This window comes from Loxodonta africana, chromosome 8, assembly GCF_030014295.1.
Source record: "Loxodonta africana isolate mLoxAfr1 chromosome 8, mLoxAfr1.hap2, whole genome shotgun sequence".
In the NCBI taxonomy this organism is placed as follows: domain Eukaryota; kingdom Metazoa; phylum Chordata; class Mammalia; order Proboscidea; family Elephantidae; genus Loxodonta; species Loxodonta africana.
In genome coordinates, this window is record NC_087349.1 from 20,750,876 (window position 1) to 20,772,989 (window position 22,114).

Genomic DNA, 22,114 nt, shown 5'->3' on the forward strand with positions numbered 1-22,114 from the left:
GTATTTGAAAAGCTTACAATCTATTGAAAAATTAAAAGCAATTATAATTGCAGTTTAAAGAAAATGAGTTCTGTAATTGAGCTCTTATAAAGTTAAGGGTACTGTGGTATTAAGGTAAAAGGATTCACTTATTCTTGCTAGAGACATCGTTTTCAAGTTAGTTATGTTGGATTTATTTAGCTATATAATAATTCAAACTAAAACTTGATTCTATTTTGCACTCTGAAATCCGAGTAATTGTGATTCTGTGTTTGCCAAGTCTTTTTCCCCCCCTTATATGAGTTACACAGCTATTAGTACATCCCATGTTAGCATTTAAAATGAACCTTTCTGGAAGATTTTTTCGGACTTCTGTAGAATGTAGAAGTGCACATGAGAACTATTAGGTTGGTTATGCAGAAGTCAGGACAGCAGCCTCCTCAGGGGCCTATTAATGGAAAGCTTTGCATTCATCCTGGTTTTGAAAACGCCCAGTCTTTGGATAAATAATTTAGAAGTGCCACTATAACTAGCCGAGCAAAGTTTAAGGAAAATTATTTGTTTAAAAAATGATTAGGATAAAATTTTCAGAATAAAAGGAGAATGAGGTATTCTTAGATGTAGGAGTTGTGAAGATCTTATTTCCCTTTAGATCTAGGTGTATTTGCTTAAGGTTAGGTTATCTTTCACCCTGAGTTTATTCCGATCCATGTGTCTACCCTGGGTTTGAGTTAAAACATCCGATGATGAAGTTTTCTCAGTCCAACATTCCGTGTCATCATATTGTTCCTTCCCTTTCCTGTTTTACCCATATCACCTTCTAATTTTTATAAACAGCTATCACTCTTTTTGTTTTAGACTCCAAAGTTTATGTCCGTAGCTTACTGTCTTTTTTTTTCTTGAGCAGTATTTCCAGATTCTGTATGAGCTTGGAGATAGCGGGAGTACCTATAATTACTTTGTTCTAGTCTACCTTAATTTCTTAGCATTTTTTTTTTTTCTTACTATGGGGCAAGTTATTTCACCTTTTAGTACTTTTATTTTTCCTAGGACTAAAACATAGAAGAGGTTTAAAGGGCATAAATGTACACCGTACAAGTAAATGTAATATTTCTTTGGTATATATGTAATACTCCTATATCGAGTCTGTTGTTAAAGCTGTAAGGCTGAATCAAGAGAGGGATTTCCCCCCACTATTCACTATTAAAAATTATTTTTAAACTAATGGTATAATGTTAGGGAGAGTTCTTTGAAAATTAGAAAACACAGGACAAATTGGTGGCGGTGGCATTAGTAATAACCATTGTTATTATTTCTAATATTCTGAGCTAAATTATTTTCTCAGTGCTCGTATTACTTTGCATCTCTGTGGCGTTTGGCATTACAGTCAGCTACTCTGCAGAGCTTTCCTACTTGTGCTTTTGTGATTCTATATTATCTTGGTTTTCTTCTCATTTTTCTTTCTTACCTTCTTTAGCTCCTTGGCCGAAAGGGCTTGCTTCAAGGTATTTAATTTTCTTACCTTCTTTCTTTATGTTGTCATTAGGTGCTGTTGAGTCGGTTTTCGACTCATAGTGACCCCATACGCCAGAGTAGAACTGCCGCATAAAGTTTTCTAGGCTATAATCTTTATAGGACCAGATCCCTAGGTCTTTCTCCTGCAGAGCCACGGGTAGGTTTGAACTGCCAGCCTTTCAGTTAGCAGCCAAGTGCTTAACCATTCCGCCACTAGGGCTCCTGTTTTATGTTTACGTACGTACTCATTCCATCTGAATTTTCATTCACTTTCTTGGCTTCAACTCTTCACTATTGATAATTTTTGTATCAACATCTGTGGTTCTTTTTACTCCCCAGGCCTTTTCATTTCTAACCAGTACATTTCCATTTATAGTTTTTATCATTTCTTCAAGTCTGCCATATTAAAATGAACTTAACCTCGCACTCTACTGCTAAACTTGCCGCTGCTTCCCAGCGGTCCCCTTTCTGCTAATAATATTAGTTTTTCTGACTTGATATCTTGGCGTAATCACTGATGTTTAATTTTTTTTCTCTGTATTTTGGTTACTTTTTTTCTTCTCATAACATGCTGTTTTAATCCTTCTTAGCTTTTATCACACTCTGTAATGATACATTTACTTGTTTAAAGTCTTTCTCCCCATGAGAAATGACGACTTTCTTGAGGGTAATGGATCGTATTTGTTCTGTTCTCCACTCTATTCCCAGTGCCTAGTACAGTGCCTGGCACATATTAGGTAGTCAGTAAATATTTACTGGAAAAAAAGAATTAATTTTGTTCCCTTTTAGGTTGGAGCCTTGCAGTTCTCTAAAGTTTAGATTATTTCAAGAGTGTCTCAAAATACATTTTTCTGTTTTCAGAAAAAAATTTTTTTTTAACTTTTTTATTGAGAGATAATTTACTTGCATATAGTAAAGTATACAATCTTAAGTGTACAGTTGAGTGTTTTTTTAGTTGCGTAGACATTTGGTAACTGCCAACCACATGAAGGAATAGAACAGCCTGCCTCTTCCCAGTGAATCATCCCCCCGCCCCGCAACAACCACTATACTGACTTCTGTCACCATGAATTGTTTTTTCAATTGTAGTAAATATATATGTAACAAAACATTTGCCATTTTAAATGTTTTATAGTGACATTAATTCCATTCGTCATGTTGTACAACCACCACTATTATCTAATTTCTAAATTTTTTATCACCCTTAACAGAAGTTCAGTGTCGCCAAGCAATGACTCCTGCTTTCCCTTTCGCACCTGGGAACCACTAATTAACTTTGGTCTCTATACATTTGCCTGTTATAGGTATTTCATGTAAGTGGGGTCATACAGTGTTTCTCCTTTTGTGACTGAGTTATTTTACACAGCGTGATGTTTCAAGATTCATCTGTGTTGTAGCATATATCAGGACTTCGCTTCTTTTTATGCCTGAGTAATGTATTTGTCTAACCTTCTACCAGTACCACACCGTCTTGATTACTATAACTTTGTAGTAAGTTTTGAAATTAGGAAGTGTGAATCCTCCAACTTTGTTGTTTTTCAAATTGTTTTGGCTATTCTGGGTCCCTTGCATTTCCAAATGAGTTTTAGAATCAGCTTGTCAATTTCTGTAAATAAGCCAGCTGGGATGTTGATATGGATTGTATTGAATCGCAGATCAATTTGGGGAATGTTGCCGTCTGGACAATATTAAGTCTTCCAGTCCGTGAACACAGATTTTCTTCATTTAGGTCTTTTAAAATTTCTGTCAACAGATTTTATAGTTTTTATTGTACATGTCTTGCACTTTTGTTAAATTTATTCCTAGGTATTTTGATGGTATTGTAATTGTTTTAGTTTCAGTTTAAGCTTGCCATTGCCACTGTATAGAAATAGGGACAGGATGTTCTCTGTTGCTGTAGTCTGCCCCTAGTCTTTGGGGGGCAGTGGTGTTTCAGTGGTAGAATTCTCACTTCCCATGTGTGAGACCTGGGTTTGAATTCTGATCATTGTACCTCAAGTGTAGCCACCACCTGTCTATCAGTGGAGGCTTGTTTTTGCTATGATGCTGAACAGGTTTCAGTGGCACTTCCAGACTAAGACAGACTAGGAAGAAAGGCCTGGCCATCTACTTTTTAAAAATCAGCTAGTGAAAACCCTGTGAATCACAATGGTTTTATCCCATTGTATATGAGGTTGCCGTCATCTGAGGGTGAACTTGAAGGCGGCCTACAACAGTACCCTTGATCTTAAGCTGTTCCTGTGTCCATTGTCTTGTTGGTGGGGCTTCCTCAGTAATCCTTCCCCGTGACAGCTATACTATGCCTGGCATCTGGCAAGTTCTGTGCAGAATGGATTTTTTCGCACCGCCCACAATAGTCGGAGACCTCTTGTGTTATTGGTGTAGTGTTGTGGGCCCAAAATTGTTTATGCCTGTCCTCTAGGGATAGAGGTGTTTTTCTTTCACCCTTACTGCAACTGCAGCAAGTCTTAAGCTGTGCCTTGAGAGTGACTTGGTTTGCAGCCCTACCCCAGGGACTTACGACATCTTGTTCAGTAGGGGAGAAGGGTCCAGGCAGAGCCTTGTGCCTTTTCTGCAGTTGTGGCTGCTCCTCTTCTCCAGGAAGGGCTGCACCACGAAAAGTTTTTTCTGGTCTCCTGCCCCGCCCTCAGTCATTCTCATGAATACCCGCTGGAGGTCTGTGAAGAAGATCCCGCAAGTGCTTGTGAATGTCCCTTGTGTTTGTGAGTCCTAGGGGTTCTGCATACCTACACTTGACCTTTATCAATTTGTTGAAGATTTTAGCTGAACTTTTCTTAACTGGTTGTCTGGTGCTCTCCATCTATTCCTTCTTTGCTCAGCCACTGGTAAGCCAGTGCTTGCTTCCGGTCTCTGAGGGGTCTGTTTTCCTTGGATTTCAGTCTGCTTGATCGCCTGGAATCTCAGCATTCTGAGGCATTTAAGGAGTTATTTCTGTACTTTATTTGCTTTTGTGAATCGCTGGCTTGAAAGCAGTGTCCTTTCCATCTTTCTGTATCTTAGGTGGAAGTGGAACATCTCTCAGGTATTTTTATTCATAGATTTTAAACTCTACAAGATACAATTGCTTTATATAGTCAGTGTTCACTGAGATTTACTCACTTTATATAGCCTTTCCATTGCTCTTTGTTCCTTTGTAATTTCCGTGCTTGCGTCCAGGATTGTTTTTCTTCTGCCTGAGGAACACCCTTTAATGTTTTCTTCTTTGCAGCTCTGTCGCTGATGAACTGTCTCCTATTCCTTTAAGTCTGAAAATGTCTTTATTTTATTTGCATTTTGGAAGAATGTTTCCTGTGGGCATAAAATAACGGATTGGTAGTTATTTTAAACACTTGGAAAGTAAGTTTTGGGTTTCCGTTTAGGAGTCAGTTGTCAGCCTAATTGTTGTTCCTTTGAAGGTAATGTATCTTTTTTCTCTGGCTTGTATGATTTTCTTCTTTGTCTCTGGTTTTTTAGTATTGTTATTATGATGTGCCTAGGTCTTTATCCTTAGGATTTTGTTTGGCTTCTTAAATCTGTAGCTTGTTTTTTTTTTTAAATCAGGTTGGAACATTCTCAAGCATTTTCTTCAGAGACTGCTTCTGCCATGCTCTCCCTTTTCCTTCTGGGATTTTGATTACATGTATATGAGACTTTTTCCACTCTGTCCCACATGTTCCATTTGCATCGTTTTCATTATTTTCCATCATTTTTTGACTTTGTGCTTCAGTCTTGCTATTTTCTGTTGACCTATTGTCCAGTGTAGTAATCTTTTCCTCAGTTATCTGATTTGCTGTTTAACCTATTACTGGGTTCTTTTTTTGCTTAATTTCAGTTATTATAGTTTTCACTTCTAGAGTTTCCATTTCTTTTTTTATACATCCATTTCTTAGTAGAAATTCTTGAATTTGTCTTAATTCCTTGAATATATTAATCAACTATTTAGTTTTTCAAAAACCTCTTAACTTGAAAGTGTTGTATGGTGATCACCTGTATACCCTTCTCAATTTGACAGTCCCCTATTTGCTTTTTTCTGTCTCTCTGTCTCTGTGTGTGTGTGTGTGTTTAACCTTCTGGAAGTAAATTATAGACCTTATTATGCTTTGCCGCTAAACATTTGACATTTATGTTTTAAGAACAAGGACGTTCTTCTAAATTAAACTAAAACCATTGTCACTCTCAAGAAATTTAACATTGATATAATAATATGTAATATACAGTCCATATTCAAACTCACCCAGTTGTTTCAGGTTATAGATTTTTAGGTTTTTTTTTCTCCCCTAATGCAGGATCCGGAAACCCTGGTGGCATGGTGGTTAAGTGCTGTGGCTGCTAACCAAAAGGTCAGCAGTTCAAATCCACCAGGTGCTCCTTGGAAACTCTATGGGGCAGCTCTACTCTGTCCTATAGGGTCGCTGTGAGTTAGAATCAACTTGATGGCAATGGGTTTTCTTAATGCAGGATCTAATCAAAGATAATGCATTGCCTTCTTTGTTATGTCTCTTTAGTTCCATGGGGTATTTCTGTTTTTCTTTTAGGATATTAACGTTAATAAACAAATCCAGGCCCATTTTTACCTTTATTTATTTTTAATATGCCCGCTATTTGGATTTGTCTGCTTGTTTCCTCATGACTACATTCAGGTTAAACATTTTTTTGCAAGAATACTTGCTAGTTGCTATCAAATTAGCTCTGACTCATGGCAACTGTATTAGAGAACTAAACATTGCCTGATCCTATGCCATCTTCAAGATCGTTGGTATGTTTGAGTCCGTTGTTGGGGCTATCGTGTTAATATATCTTATTGAGAATTTACCTCGTAAGAATACTACATAAGTAATAATTTATCCTTTTCAGTTCCTCACATCAGGAGGCACATAATATGTTTGTCACATTATTGGCGATGCCAAGTTGTATCACTTTGGTTAAGGCATCACAGTTATTTTAAAGTCCTTGTCTGATAATCTCATTATCTAGATAGGTTACTTTCTATTGTCTGCTTTTTTCCTTACTTATGTTTTTTATTTTTTGATCACCTGGTTTTGCTTTGTTTGATAGATGTTCGATATTGTTTATGAAAAGTTGAAGGAATAATAATGATGTTTTTCTCCTGAGATTATATTCTTTTGCTTCCTGCAGGTCTTTTTGATAAAACCAGATCTTTTAATACAAGATAGATTGAGCAGATTTCTAAGCTGTGTTTCAGTCTTGGGGGTCCCAACTGAAAGTCTGGAGCATTTACCAGGGCCCTTCTTCTTGGCAGGCTCTGAATTTGAGTTTTCATCTTCACAGTCATAGGAGATTGACCAGCGCTCTTCAGCTTCTCAGCCTCGTATAGGTTGCTTTCAAATAGGCAAATAAATGCCTTAAGGGTAAAAGTGGAGCCAGATATTGAGCTGAACTCTCTTCATTCCCCTTTCCTCTGGGTCCTTGCTGTCTGAAAGCTTTAATGTCTTCAAACAGATTTTTTGTACTTAATTTATTTTTGCTAGTTATTCTTGACTTGAAGAGAGTGCATCAGGTTGTTTAGGAAGCAGAAAGGATGCACAACTAACTCCTGCATGATGTTAAACTTCACTCCCTTTGTTTAAAAAAAAAAAGCAAAAGGACAAATATTGTATAAGACCACTATTATAAAATCTTGAGAAATAGTAAACCTGAGAAGAACACATACTTTTGTGGTTATGAGGGGGGGAGGGAGGGAGGGTGGGAGAGGGTTTTTTATTGATTAATCAGTAGATAAGAACTGCTTTAGGTGAAGGGAAAGACAACACTCAATACATGGAAGGTCAGCTCAATTGGACTGGACCAAAAGCAAAGAAGTTTCCGGGATAAAATGAATGCTTCAAAGGTCAGTGGAGCAGGGGCGGGGGTCTGGGGAACATGGTTTGTGGGGACTTCTAAGTCAATTGGCAAAATAATTCTATTATGAAATCATTCTGCATCCCACTTTGAAATGTGGCGTCTGGGTCTTAAATGCTAACAAGCGGCCATCTAAGATGCATCAATTGGTCTCAACCCACCTGGAGCAAAGGAAAATGAAGAACGCCAAGGCCACACGACAACTAAGAGCCCAAGAGACAGAAAGGGCCACATGAACCAGAGACCTACATCATCCTGAGACCAGAAGAACTAGTTGGTGCCCGGCCACAATAGATGACTGCCCTGACAGGGAGCACAGCAGAGGACCCCTGAGGGAGCAGGAGATCAGTGGGATACAGACCCCAAATTCTCATGAAAAGACCAAACTTAATGGTCTGACTGAGACTAGAGGAATCCCGGCGGCCATGGTCCCCAAACCTTCTGTTGGCACAGGACAGGAACCATCCCCGAAGACAACTCATCAGACATGAAAGGGACTGGTCAGCGGGTGGGAGAGAGACGCTGATGAAGAGTGAGCTAATTATATCAGGTGGACACTTGAGATTGTGTTGGCAACTCTTGTCTGGAGGGGGGATGGGAAGATAGAGAGAGAGGGAAGCCAGCAAAATTGTCAAGAAAGGAGAGACTGAAAGGGCTGACTCAAGAGGGGGAGAGCAAGTGGGAGTAGGGAGTGAGATGTATGTAAACTTATATGTGACAGACGGATTGGATTTGTAAACGTTCACTTGAAGCTTAATAAAAGTTATTAAAAAAAAATTTTTTTTTACAAAAAGGATTCTATTTTACACAGATTTATGTGGTAAAAAAGTATTCAGACATCATTAAAGGTGCTTGAAAACTAAATCTTCTTTACATTCCCAATCCCTGAGTTTATCACTTCCCTAGAGGCAAATAGTTTTTTTATTTTTTGGTTCTGCCCTCCGTTTTTGAGATCTTTACTTTTTTCTACTTTTGAAGAGACAGAAATGGTTAAGTAAGAAACGTACTTAATCAACAATGATACAGTTTTGTTTTTTGCTGGTTTCTGCAAATCAAATTAAAGCAGAACATGGCACTGCACAATGAACGTTTTCACAAGGGTCCTTATCTGGTGGGTTGACAGTCAGACTTCATACTAAAAAAAAAAAAATTTTTTTTTTTTTATGCTAGTTCAGTTTAATAGGCAATATTGCCTTTGTTCTTGTTGTTTTATTTTTTAAACACAGATACAGGAAACCACACAAAACCCATGTAGTAAACTATTGTGTGTGGACGTGCTTATAACTATGACCAAAGTCAAGAAATGGAATTTTACTGGCCACTTTGGGATTCTTTCTTATTCCCTGTTTAACATAACAGCTTCCCTTTCCCTGAGAACAACCACCGTCCTTTTATTATAATCCGTACTTTGCATTTCCTTTGAGTTTTATACCTCCAGTGGGCATTCCTGACCTTGCGGTTGAGTCTTGCTTTTTTGTTTGAGTGTCTTTTAACCTGCAGGTTCTGTCTCTCTATAGATTGTCTGTCAATTATTTGACTTGTGGAGCTTCCCACAGTCTGGATTTTGCTAAGCATGTAGTCATGATGCAGTTGTACTCTCCTCTGTATTTCCTGCAGATTAGTAGTCACATCCAGAGGCTCGATGGCATTGGGGTATCATGTTCCTTTATCAGGAAGCACATGATACCTGGATGTCTTTCTGTTCTGATTATCTACTGCTGTGAAACAAATTACCCCGAAACTTAGTGGCTTAAAAACCATTTTCTTGTACCTCATAGTTTTGTAGGTTAGGAATTTGAGCAGGGCTCAGTGGATGATTTTTCTGTCCCATGAGGCATCCATTTGGTGGATGAGCTGGTCTGGAGGTTATAAGACAGTTTCGTTCACATGCCTGGCACTCTGGTGGGAGTGGCTAGAGGCCTGTACTCAGTTAGGCCTCACGCTTTTCCGTGTAGTCTTAGGGCCTTTCTACAAGTCTCTCCATTAGAGTAGTTTTGAGTTCTTACATGGCAGTTGGCTTTCCTCAGAGTAGTTAGTGTTTAAGATACGACAGAATCTCCAAAGCTTCTTTTGACCTAGCCTCGGAAGTCTTAGAATGCCATTTCTGCCATATTCTTTTAGTTAAGCCAAACAAGATTCAGGAGGAGGGGAACTATATCCTACCCCTCAGTGAAGGAGTAGCAAGGAATTTACGGTTACCTTTAATGTACCTCATTCTCTTTTTGTGATATAATCAGCTGTTGTTGCTCAATGCCTGGATGCATTAGTTGTGGGCTGCAAAATGACGATATTCTAAATTTATTATTCCTTTTTCATTTATTTGCTGGAATACTTGTATGAAGAGATACTTCCCCTCATCTACCATTTGGTTACCCAGTGGCACAATTAATATAGGAAAGTTAGGATAAATGCTTGATTCCTCCCTTTATTTACTGAATTCTAAGATAGTGGGTTTATGTGCTGTCATTGTGGTCACCATGTCTTCTATGGTGACCAGTTTTTTTTTTTTTCTTTCTTTATCGTTAGGAATTGTCATGGATTTAAATATGTGATCATTTCATTCCTTTGCTAAAGCTCAAGTTGCCCTGTCTTTGGCCACTGAGAGCCTCATTAAGGTGGCTCCTCAGTACTTTTTGTCATGACTTTAGTAGGCTCAGATAGCTTCCTTGCTACCTGATATGACAGATATCATAGGCTCATCTTGTACGTTTCTTGCTTTAGCCTGGAATCAGCCATTTCTCCAAGGAGCCCTGGTTTCTTTTAGTGGGAAATTTAATTTAAAAACCACGACCTGGGCACTAGAGTGCTTGTTGCTAGTGGGTTGGACATCGTATCCAGGGCTTTCAATGGGTAGAGCTAGGAAATTGTGTGTGTATGTATGTGTGTATATAGATTATGTATATGTAAGTAGGTGTATAAATAATATTTAAAGGCAAACTACTTCATGAATTTATACACATACTTTTCATACAAACTCAGTACTAGAAGGTCTTTAACTTAAAAGTTTTCCATATTAATTACCTCCATGTTTCCTTCCATACAGAGAATTCAGGTTGTCGAGGACACAAAGGGTGATAGAATTAGAATAGTATCTGCTTTATTCCGTGTTAACACATAACACAGAACATCAGACTAACAGCACTGACGATATCGCCACCGACATGCTTACTGAAAACATTCTTTAGTAGTTATATCTGCACTGTCAGAGCATGTAATCATTACATACCATCTTTCTCCTTTTCAATCCTCATTTACTCTTAGCTGTCCTTATAACTACATGTTTAATATTCACCCCCAGTCCTTTCGTTGATGTCTCACTCTCTCTAATCATTTTGGTTGTCTGAAGCTCATTTTTCAGCAGATTGTTTAGGAGGGGCTTATGGGAGCAGTAAATTCTGAATTCTTGCATGTACAAGTTTGTTACATTTATACTGGGTATAAAATCTTTATCACATTTTCTTTTCTTAGAATATCTTTAGTTTGTTATTCCATTTTCTTCTGCCAGTGAAGATCCCTTTCAGAGAAGAAGATAATCTGATTTTCTCTCCCTCATAAGTCACTTGCTCTTTTTATCTAGATGTCCAAATGATTTTATTTTTTCTTGAAGTATTTTAATTTTGTTAAATTGTGTCTTGGTATTACTTGTATTTTGGGTTATGTTCAGTATGTGATGTGCTCTTTCAATGTGTAATTTCATGCCCCTCCCCCCCGATTTCAGGAATATTTTGTTGAATTACAGTTTTTAGTGATTGTTTCCTCCACGGACTCCTGTTATCTGTATGTCAGATCTTCATTGCCTTTCTTCAATATTTGTCACTTTCGCACGAATCTTCTTTTGTCTTTCCTCATTTCTTTTGATTTTTTAAAAGCTTTCCTTTTCACTCTGTCTTAAGGTATTATCTGGTATGTTTAGACATTCTTGTGAAGTTTCTCTTAGTTTAGTCTTCATCTCAGGTGTGATTTCTTTTTAAATTCCTAATTCTTTTATAAGTTCTGTTACCTGTTTCTGAAATTTTCAATTCTGTTCTTCTTATCTTGTATCATTTCCTTAATGTCTTTTAGGTCATTTTAAAATAGTAGGTTAACTTTTTATCTGCTTCTGGCTACTTGTAGTGGTGTTATTCTGCTTACTATTCCCTTTCTTTCCCCCCTTATAATTAGGTATCCCATTTGACCTAAGTTGCTTTCTATCGTTTATTTTTGCTTCATCCCATTGTTGGAGCCACAGTGTCAGTCCATCTTCTTGTTGATTTTCTTCTTTTTTGCTGAACCTCTACTTTACCAAGCATCTCCAGGGATTGGTCTCTCCTGATAACACGTCCAAAGTAGTGCGTGAGACGAAGTCTCGCCATCCTCGCTTCTAAGGAGCATTCTGGGTGTACTTCTTTCAAGACGGATCTGTTTGTTCTTCTGGCAGTCTGTGGTATATTTGATATTCTTTGCCAGCATCATGATTCAAAGGTATCAGTTCTCCTTCAGTCTTCCTTATTCATTGTCCATGCGTATGAGGTGTGATTGATTGTTTTCAGCTACTGTTTTTAAATATGATGGTTTGAAGTCTTGAGATTTTCTGACTCTGTTCTCCGTTCATTTTCTTCCTTTTTCTTTATTATACTTGTCCTGTATAATTTTTATCCCATTTATAGCAGTTTCTCTTCAGTTTGGGGTCCTGCCCTGCCTATTCAGTTTCAAGAGTTAACAGAGGCTAGAGTCTTCCATCCTCTTCAGACTTTAACTGAATTAGACTGGGCAAAACCTCTTCTGTTTTCATTTGCTGTTCTAAGATTGGCTTCCTGTGCTTTCCAGTAAATACCAAACCAAACCCATTGCCGTCGAGTAGATTCCGACTCACAACAACCCTATAGGACAGTGTAGAACTGCCCCATTTCTTTCCAAGGAGCAACTGATGGACTCAGCCTGCCAACCTTTTGGTTAGCAGCCAAGCTCTTAACCACTGCGCCACTAGGGCTTCTTACAGTAAATAGCTTTTGGCTATTTTGGTGCTCTGTTCTTAGATCCACTGTGCTGTTTCCCTCTGCCTCCACCTTCACTGAAGCTGAAACTACACAGGTCTTGTAGACTTCACCAGTTTGTCCCCATCTGCTTGTGTTTTGGGGTTCTTGGAGATAATCTTGTTACCTAGTTTTGTTATAAATGTTGTCCATTAGTTTTTTTGGTTTTGTTGTCTAATTGCACCATCTGTTTTTATGAGGGCATTTATAGAGATTCCAAAGCTTTTATAGAATCTTTTTGCTATAATTTTTTAAAATATCACTCTGAGCAAAATATATTTTGATGTCATATTAAGTTGTAGGTGTGCTTGGGTTACTGGTTAGATAATGAATGGCTAAAAACTATGTGGCTGGCTCTACCAGACTGAGCCCCGCACAACTAGATGGTGTTTGGCTACCACCACTGACTGCTCTGACAGGGATCACGATAGAGGGTCCTGGACAGAGTTGGATAAAAATGTAGAACAAAATTCTAACTAAAAAAAGACCAGACTTACTGGTCTGACAGAGACTGGAGAAACTCTGAGAGTATGGCCCCCAGACACCCTTTTAGCTCAGTAATGAAGTCACTCCTGAGGTTCGCCCTTCAGCCAAAGATTAGACAGGCCCATAAAACAAAACGAGACTAAAGGGTCACACTAGCCCAGGGACTAAGGGCAAGAAGGCAGGAGGGGACAGGAAAACTGGTAATGGGGAACCTAAGGTTGAGAAGGGAAGAATGTTGACATGTCCTGGGGTTGGCAACCAATGTCAAAAACAGTTTGTGTATTGTTTAATGAGAAGCTAGTTTGCTCTGTAAGCCATCTACAGTGCAATTTAAAAAAAAAACAACTGTGGTTGGAAATTTTACTTGAGAGGAAAATTGATATTGTTAGTAGTGCAGTAATTCATTAAATATTTACTGTTTATCTTGTTACCTTGTTATTAATTTTATTTTAAAAAGTAATAAAATTCACCATATCTGGAAGAAAGTTAATGTTTTATGATTACCTTCCACCAGCTTATTGGATCGAAAACTAAGGTTTATGTCAATAAACCTAAATTATTAAATTTAAGGTCTGTATTTTCAGTTTACTTTAAGAATTCATCAGGCCATTTACTTTTCTACCTGTTTCTTTATCTTGACTTACTGCTTATCAATCTTTGGAAAGATTTTGAAGAATAATTATGTATTGTTGTGATGTGCTTAGTCTTCCTAAGAAATTGACTTAAAAAAAAAAAAATTGACTAGAGAAGTCCATATGCTTTCTCTTTACAGTTGGCCCTATTCCTGATTTGAGGCCGAAATTGCCAGCGGGTTTGGTTTTTTGATTTGGCAAAATAATCTGATAGCTTTCTTCTCCCAGGAAGAGACATTTTGGTGTAGACTTGGATTAGAATTTATCGGCCTTAATTAGTTGTCTACAGTGTATTGCAGGATTTTGTTCCCAAAGTTGTCTTTCAAGATAGGATATAATTTTGACTAGCTGTTAGAGACCAAATTCTATGCTTTTGTTCTTTTTGTTATTTCCATTGGTAAGTTTATTTTTTCCTGTGAAAATGATTTTAGTAGGATGTGTAGCACTTTGTCAAATATAAAGACATCAGAAAATAATTGAAGTACGTGAAATATTCACTTTTGAGGCAAGATTGTTTTTCTGCTGTTTAGGAACTAGAGATTGAAATGTGGTCCTGTTGAGACCACTATGAAATACATTTTCCTGCTCATAGATAATTAAAACAGCATCCAGACTCAATTCTCAGAGTGAATAAAGCTTATTTAAGTGGAAAAAGAGACAAAACATTCATCCCGTAGATTAGGGTTGGAAGTCATACAGCGGTATTTTAGGTAGTAGTAGAAACTTTTGGAACATCTTCTTTATATCCTTCTCCCCTACACAATTAGTGATTCTAATCAGTAACATTAGATCTTATGATCAGTTGATAACTCTCATGTCTTCCTCAAATGAGTTGGGAAGATTTTAGGTAATGGTTTTGTTGAACAGAGTCTATATAACAATGTAATTTGTAGTTGGCTGAATTGGTGAATAATACCTGGTTTGTCAGATTTTTCTTTCTGTACTTTGGTCTAAAATGTTTATGCATTGAGGTTGTTTGTATGGCGTTATAATTATTCAGAAGAAAGTCTTTAAGACACCTTTTTCTGATCTGCTTGCAGGTTCACGCATGGGAAATTTCAGACCAGTTGTTGCAGATCCGGCAGGATGTGGAATCGTGCTATTTTGCCGCACAGACCATGAAAATGAAGATTCAGACCTCATTTTATGAGCTCCCCACGGACTCTCATGCCTCTTTACGGGACTCATTGCTAACCCATATCCAGAACTTGAAAGATTTGTCACCTGTCATTGTAACACAGGTAAATCCTGTGCTTCTCATTAGGGAAATTTGGATTATCAAGGTTATATTGATTAACATTCTAGGCCATGTGAGGTAATGGTAACAGCTTTATTACAGACTCATTGCTGTAAACTTACGAGTGGATAGAAAGTGAAAATTTAAAGCTTTTGTGTTAATCTAAGGTGATTTGGTTTCAAACTAACTGAAATACGAAAAGTGGGGGTGGGGAACGTGGGGAGTAAGTGCACGTTTTCAGAGGCACACATGTGTCCCTGCTGTTAAAATTGCAGATGATAAAAATACTGTGTTCTGCTGGGTCAAAGGTTGCCATAGTTGCCTTTTCTTTGAATCCTTTCTGGGCCGATTGACTAATACAAGTTTCATGGATGAAGCAGGGTGGACTAGAGCATCTGGCCTTACCCTTAGATAGGGAGATATGTTAGAGAGGAAAACTGGAAGCTTCAGTGAATACATACTCAGGTATGATCTCTGCCTGGCACAGAAGTGCCCTTGAAGAGGAGACTTTTGCCTGAGGCTTCAAGATGAGAAATGGAAAGAAGAGGGAATGGCAACCCATTATTTGAGGAGTGAGTCAGAGGTCTAACCTTGTCAGTAGCTTTGGCCTTTGGCAAATTATAATCACTGTCCGTGAAGTTCTATAGTATTGCCAAATAAAAGTAAATATTAGTAGTTTCTGAGGAAAATCTATATTCTTTCAGACATTTTGTTGATGTTTTCTTGTTTTTGATTTTGAAGGTTGGCATCAAAATCTCAGCAGTTTGTGGCTAGCCAGAAGGGTTTCCAGTATATGTTTAGTTGGGGGGTTGAGGAGCAATCTTAGTTGTCATATATTTTGGAAGAAATTTAGTTTCTTTGCTTTCCATATTGATGGTAACCCTATTTGTGTTCATTTATTTAATTTCTTTTCTTTTTATTCAGCTGGCTTTAGCAATAGCAGACCTTGCCCTGCAGATGCCTTCCTGGAAGGGATGTGTACAAACATTGGTGGAAAAGTAAGTAACTTGTATTGATTGTATACTAGCGTTTGGAATTACCATTAACTTCAACGGAGAAATTTGTTAGCAGCAGCCAGATGTTTGGACTTACTTCCCTGAACAATCAACGTAGAATTATATATTAATCTTTGTTAGGTTAAAAGAAAGTCATTTAAAAATTTAAATACTGTTTTATGTGGGATGTAAAAGACCCTCATAATTTCTAATCCATCTCCCCTGAATTAACAGTAGCAGTTGCCTTGTGTTTTATTCCCACTAACTGGCATATTGGCATTTCTGTGGAAAATATTGTCAGAATATTTAAAATTATGTTAAATTGAAGGTTGTTCTTACTAATTTTTTTCTTTATTTCTTTCATATCCATCATAGAGACAGTATTGTTTTTAGATACATGAAGCCTGGTACTTTGAATAAGAACTCGGCTACTAACCAAAAGTTTGGCAATTTGAATCCACCAGCTGCTCCTTGGAAACCCTATGGGGCAGTTCTACTCTGTCCTGTACAGTCACTGTGAGTTAGAATCGACTCAACAGCAGCGGGTTTGGTTTTTTGATTTGGCAAAATAATCTGATATCTGCTTGCATTTTGGTATTTGGTTGGAAAATTATTTTTTTAATAAAGTAGATGATCTTTTCACCTCCAAGCCTAAGTATGTTATTAAAGCCTTTAATGGGTAATTTATTTTTTGTTTAAAAAATTTTTTAATTTAAAAATTAACATGCTTATTGAAAAAATTTTAGTAGTATGGGAGCTTTCTAGTAAAAAGTGCACACCTTCTTCTCCCCCTACTCCTGTATTTCATAAATAACCACTGTCAGTGGTTGAATAGATAGCCAGTAAATAAATACATGAATAGATACACACATTTTAATTTTACTCTTCATGTACCTATTTATTTGTTCACCCATATGTAATATGTTTAATATACTTTTTTCATTTAATAGATTGTGGACATCTTTTCATGTTATGATATACGGATATCTCATTTATTATAATGGCTGCATATGTTTTATTGTACAGCTGTTTATAATCCTTTTTACCCTAATTTTGGAGAACATGTATGTTTTCGCTATTATAAAAAAGTGCTGCAGTGAATATCTTTGATGCTTATCTTTGCATGTAGAGTTGGCTCTTGTTATTTACGGTAGTCATCTTCTGTAAAATCGGCGTGAACACTGAGTTAGTGTATAGTGAGCTCCTAGGGCAAATAACAGGGTGAGGCTTCTCCCAGCCTCTCGTCACAGCATTTTCATCAACTGATTAATACAAACCTTGTTTTGTGTGTGTTGATGTTTAAAGACACCTTATTTAAAATATTCCACTAGCATTGAACTCACAGCCAGTAACACTATAACTCACACCTAAACAAAGCTTATTTAATGCTTGTATTTTCTCCATAAGACACATCACGGCTTTCTTATGCTTAGGAACGCTAGACAGCACTTTAGCACTAAGCCTGGGCTCTTTTTTTTATTAGTTTTTTCCCAAATTTTATTTATTTTGTTGTTGTTGTTGAGAATATACACAGCAAAGCATATACCAATTAAGCAATTTCTACATGTACAATTTAGTGACACTGATTACATTTTTAGAGTTGTACAACCATTCTTACCCTCCTTTCTGAGTTGTTCCTCCTTAACATGAACTCATTGCCCCATAAGGCTCCTGTCTAATCTTTCAAGTTGCTGTTGTCAATTTGATCCCACGTAGATAGTTCTTAAAAGAACACAATGTTCAAGACAGACCTTTTTTACTAGTTAAGCTAAAGTATTGTTCAGATTTTAAGAAGACTTCAGGGGATATTTTTGGTTTAAAGTTTCAAGATTTTCTCAGGGCAGTAGTTTCAGGGGTTCATCCACCCTCCCTGGTTCCAGAATGTCCAGAGTCTGTTCTGCATTTCTCCCCTTTTGATCAGGATTCTTCTATGGAATCTGGGATCAAAAAGTTCAGTAATGGTAGCTGGGTACCATCCAGTTCTTGCTGGTCTTGTGGCAGATGAGTCAGTTGTTATTAGCCACACATCCCATATCCTCCTCCTACTCCTGACTCTCCTTTGTTGCTGCAGGTGAATAGAGGACAGTTGTGTCTTGGATGGCCACTTGCAAGCTTTAAGATACCAGGCACTATTTACAGCAAAGAAGCACTAAACACATTATTAGGCTAATTAACTGAGATGTAAGCGAATACATTTTACAACAGCTAAATCACCACCAAAAAGCACAAAAATGTGAGAAGGAGAAAAGGGGACGCCAGAAAGACTGTGCAAAGGATACTTATTTATCATAAGAAAGCTGAAACAAGAAGGCAGAGCATAGCCTTGTTCAACTTGAATTGGAAATACATGCATTGGGCAGCTTATATTTTTCACTGCTCTGTGCATGTCCATGAATGACTATGAAAGGGCAGGTAGTGTTGATTTTGGGGTTACTAATAAATTTTAACGAGTAGGCAAGTTTGTAAATATGGAATCTTCAAATAATGAAGATCAAATGTATATGTGAGTTTTTTCTGAGAGAGAAATTGTTGGAAGTGGAATTTCTAGGCCAAAGATTATACGAGTTGAAATTTTTGATTGGAAGATCTTTCCAGATACCTTTCCAAAAGATTTTATCTACTTTTTTTCCCCCTCAAAGTAGTGAGAATGCCTCTTTTGTAGTTATGGATTATTCTGATGAGTGTTACCTCACGTGTACTTTCTGACTCTGAATAACTTCAGATGTATCTGCCCCTTTTCTTTTCCAGATATAGCAATGACGTAACTTCTCTACCTTTTCTGCTGGAGATCCTTACAGTGTTACCCGAAGAAGTACATAGTCGTTCCTTGCGAATTGGAGCTAACCGGCGTACAGAAATCATAGAAGATTTGGCCTTTTACTCTAGTACTGTTGTATCTCTATTGGTGAGTAGATTGGAAACACTAAGTTACTTCCTAAGGGGCAGAAATCCATGGTAGTTATATTGTGATCCAATTGTTTTAGTTCAAAATGGTTTTTGCAAAATTTGGCAATGATAATACTTTGACGTTTATATAACACTTTACAAAATACTTTCAGAAACTGTCCTTCTTGAGTTTCTAAATAATCCTTTGATTATTTGTAATGTTATCTGTATTTTATAAATGAGAAACAGGCTTTAGAGTTACCTAACTGTTAATTGGAAATTTGAGCTCAGGTCTTCAGAATATATATGCTACGAACTCTTGGCTCTTGATGAAGGGCTATGCTAAGGGAAGTATGTATAAACTTATTTTACTAAGGAAAATAAATCTTAAAAATAAATCCAACTTGGAATGATTTGAGATTTTACTGGACTTTACTGGACCTTTGGACACCTCACAGTTATAGATTATCTAATTCCACATTTCTGAAAAAAAAAAAAAAAATGTGATTAGGTTCTTTTTGATTTAGAATTTTTTCATGCTCTAGAACAGAATGGGCAAAGTATGGTCTATAGCCTAGGTGCTTATTTTTGTAAATAAATTTTTAATAGAGCCCAGCTATGCCCGTTCATTTACATATTGTCAATGTCCATTATTTTGGGCTACAAGAGCAAAATTCAGTAATTGCCTCAGAGACTGCAAAGCCTAAAATATTTATTCTCTGGCCCTTTAGAGAAAGCGTTTGCTGACCCCTGAGCTAAAAAAATGCTAGATGATACTAAACTGATTATCTAGTCCACATCTCGTTTTTGGGTCTTTATAGTCCAGCTCAGTCCTCTCAGTAATGTGTTTTATATTTATACAACATCATTTACCAGTAGATTGTTTTGTTTGGAAAACAAAATTTTGTTTGAAGTTGTGTTCGGTTTGTTAGAAGTTTGTTGGAAAGTTCTTAACTGTGTGCTTGGTGTTTTCAATTAATCATTTATTTTAAATAAATAGTATTGTAGAAATTTAGAAAATACAGCCAAGCAAATTATATTCAAACCATCTGGAGACTATACTGTTAACCTTTTAGAACCTGTTCTCTGTGAACATATTTCTCTTTGAACATTATGTTCAGACTTTTAAAACCCAAATGAAATTATATATTACCTACCCTCCTGCATGCTACCTTTTTCAGTGATCTAGCTTCATCTTTCCATTTCAGTTAATTTTCATATTATCTAACACCCAGGCCACATTCAGATTTTCCCATCTGGTCCCAAAATAATCCGTTAAAGTTTTTCGAACTCCATATCCAATCTAGGACCATACCTTGTATTAAGTTGTTTTGTCTGTTCATCTGGCACAGTCCCTCTCCTTTTTTTAAAACTACACTGATTTGTTGAAGAGATTGGGCCAGTTTTATAGAATACCTCGCTTCTGGATTTTCTGGTTGTTTCCTCTTTGTTTCATTTAGCTTGTTTTTCTATTCTCTGTATATTCTGTTATTGGAAGTTCTGTCTGAAACAAGGGTTCCTCAAGAAAATTGAGCCTTAGTGTCCTAAAGCACCCATTTGTATGAAATGAATACTTTTCTATGCATTAATAATAGTACTAACTATATACCGTCCTTAGGATAATTCAGAAAAAACTCAAAGCATTTTCTGTGGGGCTTAATTCTTTGCCAGGACCCTGGTTGAGAAAGGCTGAAAAGCTTGATGGATTCAAGTTAAACATTTTGGCTAGAATGCATCCTGGGTACTTCATGCTGTATTTCATCAGAAGATACATACTCACTGGTTCACCCTCTGTTAGTGACATTAGGATTGACTGCTGGATGAGGCTGATGACCGGCTGACCCTTCCATTTATACAGTTTGTTTTTCCCAATGAAATTTGTGTGATTGTAGTTTGCTATTTTGCTAATGTCCAGTTCCCTATTGTCCTTTTGCCTAATGGTTCTAAATTCCAGTTGATAGCCTTTGCCTTAATCAGTAATTATTATGGTTTGCAAAATGATGTTTTTCTAATTCTGTCATTTCTCCTATATATGTGTTAGTTCCTACTAGAAAGGTAGGATAAATCTTAATTCTTTTTTGTTTAATCACCTGTTTTCAAAGTGAGGATTTGTTGTAAAGCTGACTCAAATACTACTATTTTTTTCTGGTTTTCTCTTTTTGGAGTGTCATAGACTCATGGAATATCATTGATTCAGAGTTCCCACTAAAATCATTCTTTTGATGTTCAGAATGTCTTAGTTTTATACTGAGAGCATTTCTTTGCTTCCCCAAAAGAAAAAGATGACTCTTGCTCGTCTTGTTCTCTCCCTGCCCCAGATCTGGAATCTTTGTAAGAGTAATGGTGTTTGTATCAGTCTGGGTCCAATGAGGAGAGAGAAACCACAGTAATTTGAATAGGCAGAGTTTAATATAAAGAATTATTAATTATAACAGAATTTCAGTAACGTGAGATTGGCTAATAATAAGTAAAGAGAACTCCGAAGAATATATAGAAAGAGCAGGTACAAGGAGCAGTAACTAACCAGAGACACTCTGGCCCAGAACCATTATTGGGTGTGGGGAGTGTTGGCTGGTCATTGCACTGTAGGAGCAGGTCCCACAAACGCTGCTAGTGCTTCAGGAGCCTGGTGCTGGAGAAGCTGCTGCCCAGTGAGCACGCTGGAATCAGGAAGGAAAACCTTTTCTTCCTGCAGTGTCTCTCCTGTGTCCTACTGACAAACTGGCACAGGAAAAAAAAAATATTTAAAGGACCCAGATTGATTTCACGAAGAGGTCTTAAAAGGGTGGATTTGGATCTGAGAAGCAATAAATCTGTAATGAGCCGCAGTCCTCCTCTTTGACTAAACTTTCATACGTTGTTGTTAGGTGCCGTTGAGTCGGTTCTGACTCATAGTGACGCCATGTGCTACAGAACGAAACACTGCCCAGTCCTGTGCCATCCTCACAGTCCTTGTTATGCTTGAGCCCATCGTTACAGGCACTGTGTCATTCTGTCTCATTGATCACTCCTGATAATATGTCCAAAATATGTGAAACAAAGTCTTCCCGTCCTTTTTTCTAAGGAGCATTCTGGCTGTACTTCTTCAAGGACAGATTTGTTCTTTCTTTTGGCAGTCCGTGGTATATTCAGGATTCATTACCAACACCATAATGCAAAGGCATCAGTTCTTCTGCAGTCTTCTTTATTCGTTGCCCAGCTTTTGCATGCATATGAGGCAGTTGAAAACACCATGGCTTTGGTCAGGCTTACCTTAGTCATCAAGGTGACATCTTTGCTTTTTAACACTTTGAAGAGATCTTTTGCAGCAGATTTGCCCAATGCCATGCATTGTTTGATTTCTTGACTGCTGTTCCATGGATGTTGATTGCAGATCCAAGTAAAATGAAGTCCTTGACAACTTCAGTCTTTTCACTGTTTATCATGATGTTGCTTTTTGGCCCAGTTGTGAGGATTTTTTTCTTTATGTTGAGGTGTAATCCATACTGAAGGCTGTAGTCTTTGATCTTTATC

The 22,114-nt window shown here is 37.3% G+C and overlaps 1 protein-coding gene across 4 annotated transcripts in view; it reads left to right on the plus strand.

Moving 5' to 3' along the window:
• TNPO3 (transportin 3) overlaps positions 1–22,114 on the plus strand; it is a 91,109-nt gene that overhangs the window by 14,345 nt on the left and 54,650 nt on the right. For all 4 annotated transcript variants that reach the window (XM_003407268.4, XM_064289740.1, XM_023544606.2 and 1 more), the window contains 3 exons: positions 14,524–14,724; positions 15,645–15,718; positions 18,464–18,620. In XM_003407268.4, the coding sequence (XP_003407316.1) occupies positions 14,524–14,724; positions 15,645–15,718; positions 18,464–18,620 (432 nt within the window). The remainder of the gene's footprint in view (positions 1–14,523; positions 14,725–15,644; positions 15,719–18,463; positions 18,621–22,114) is intronic.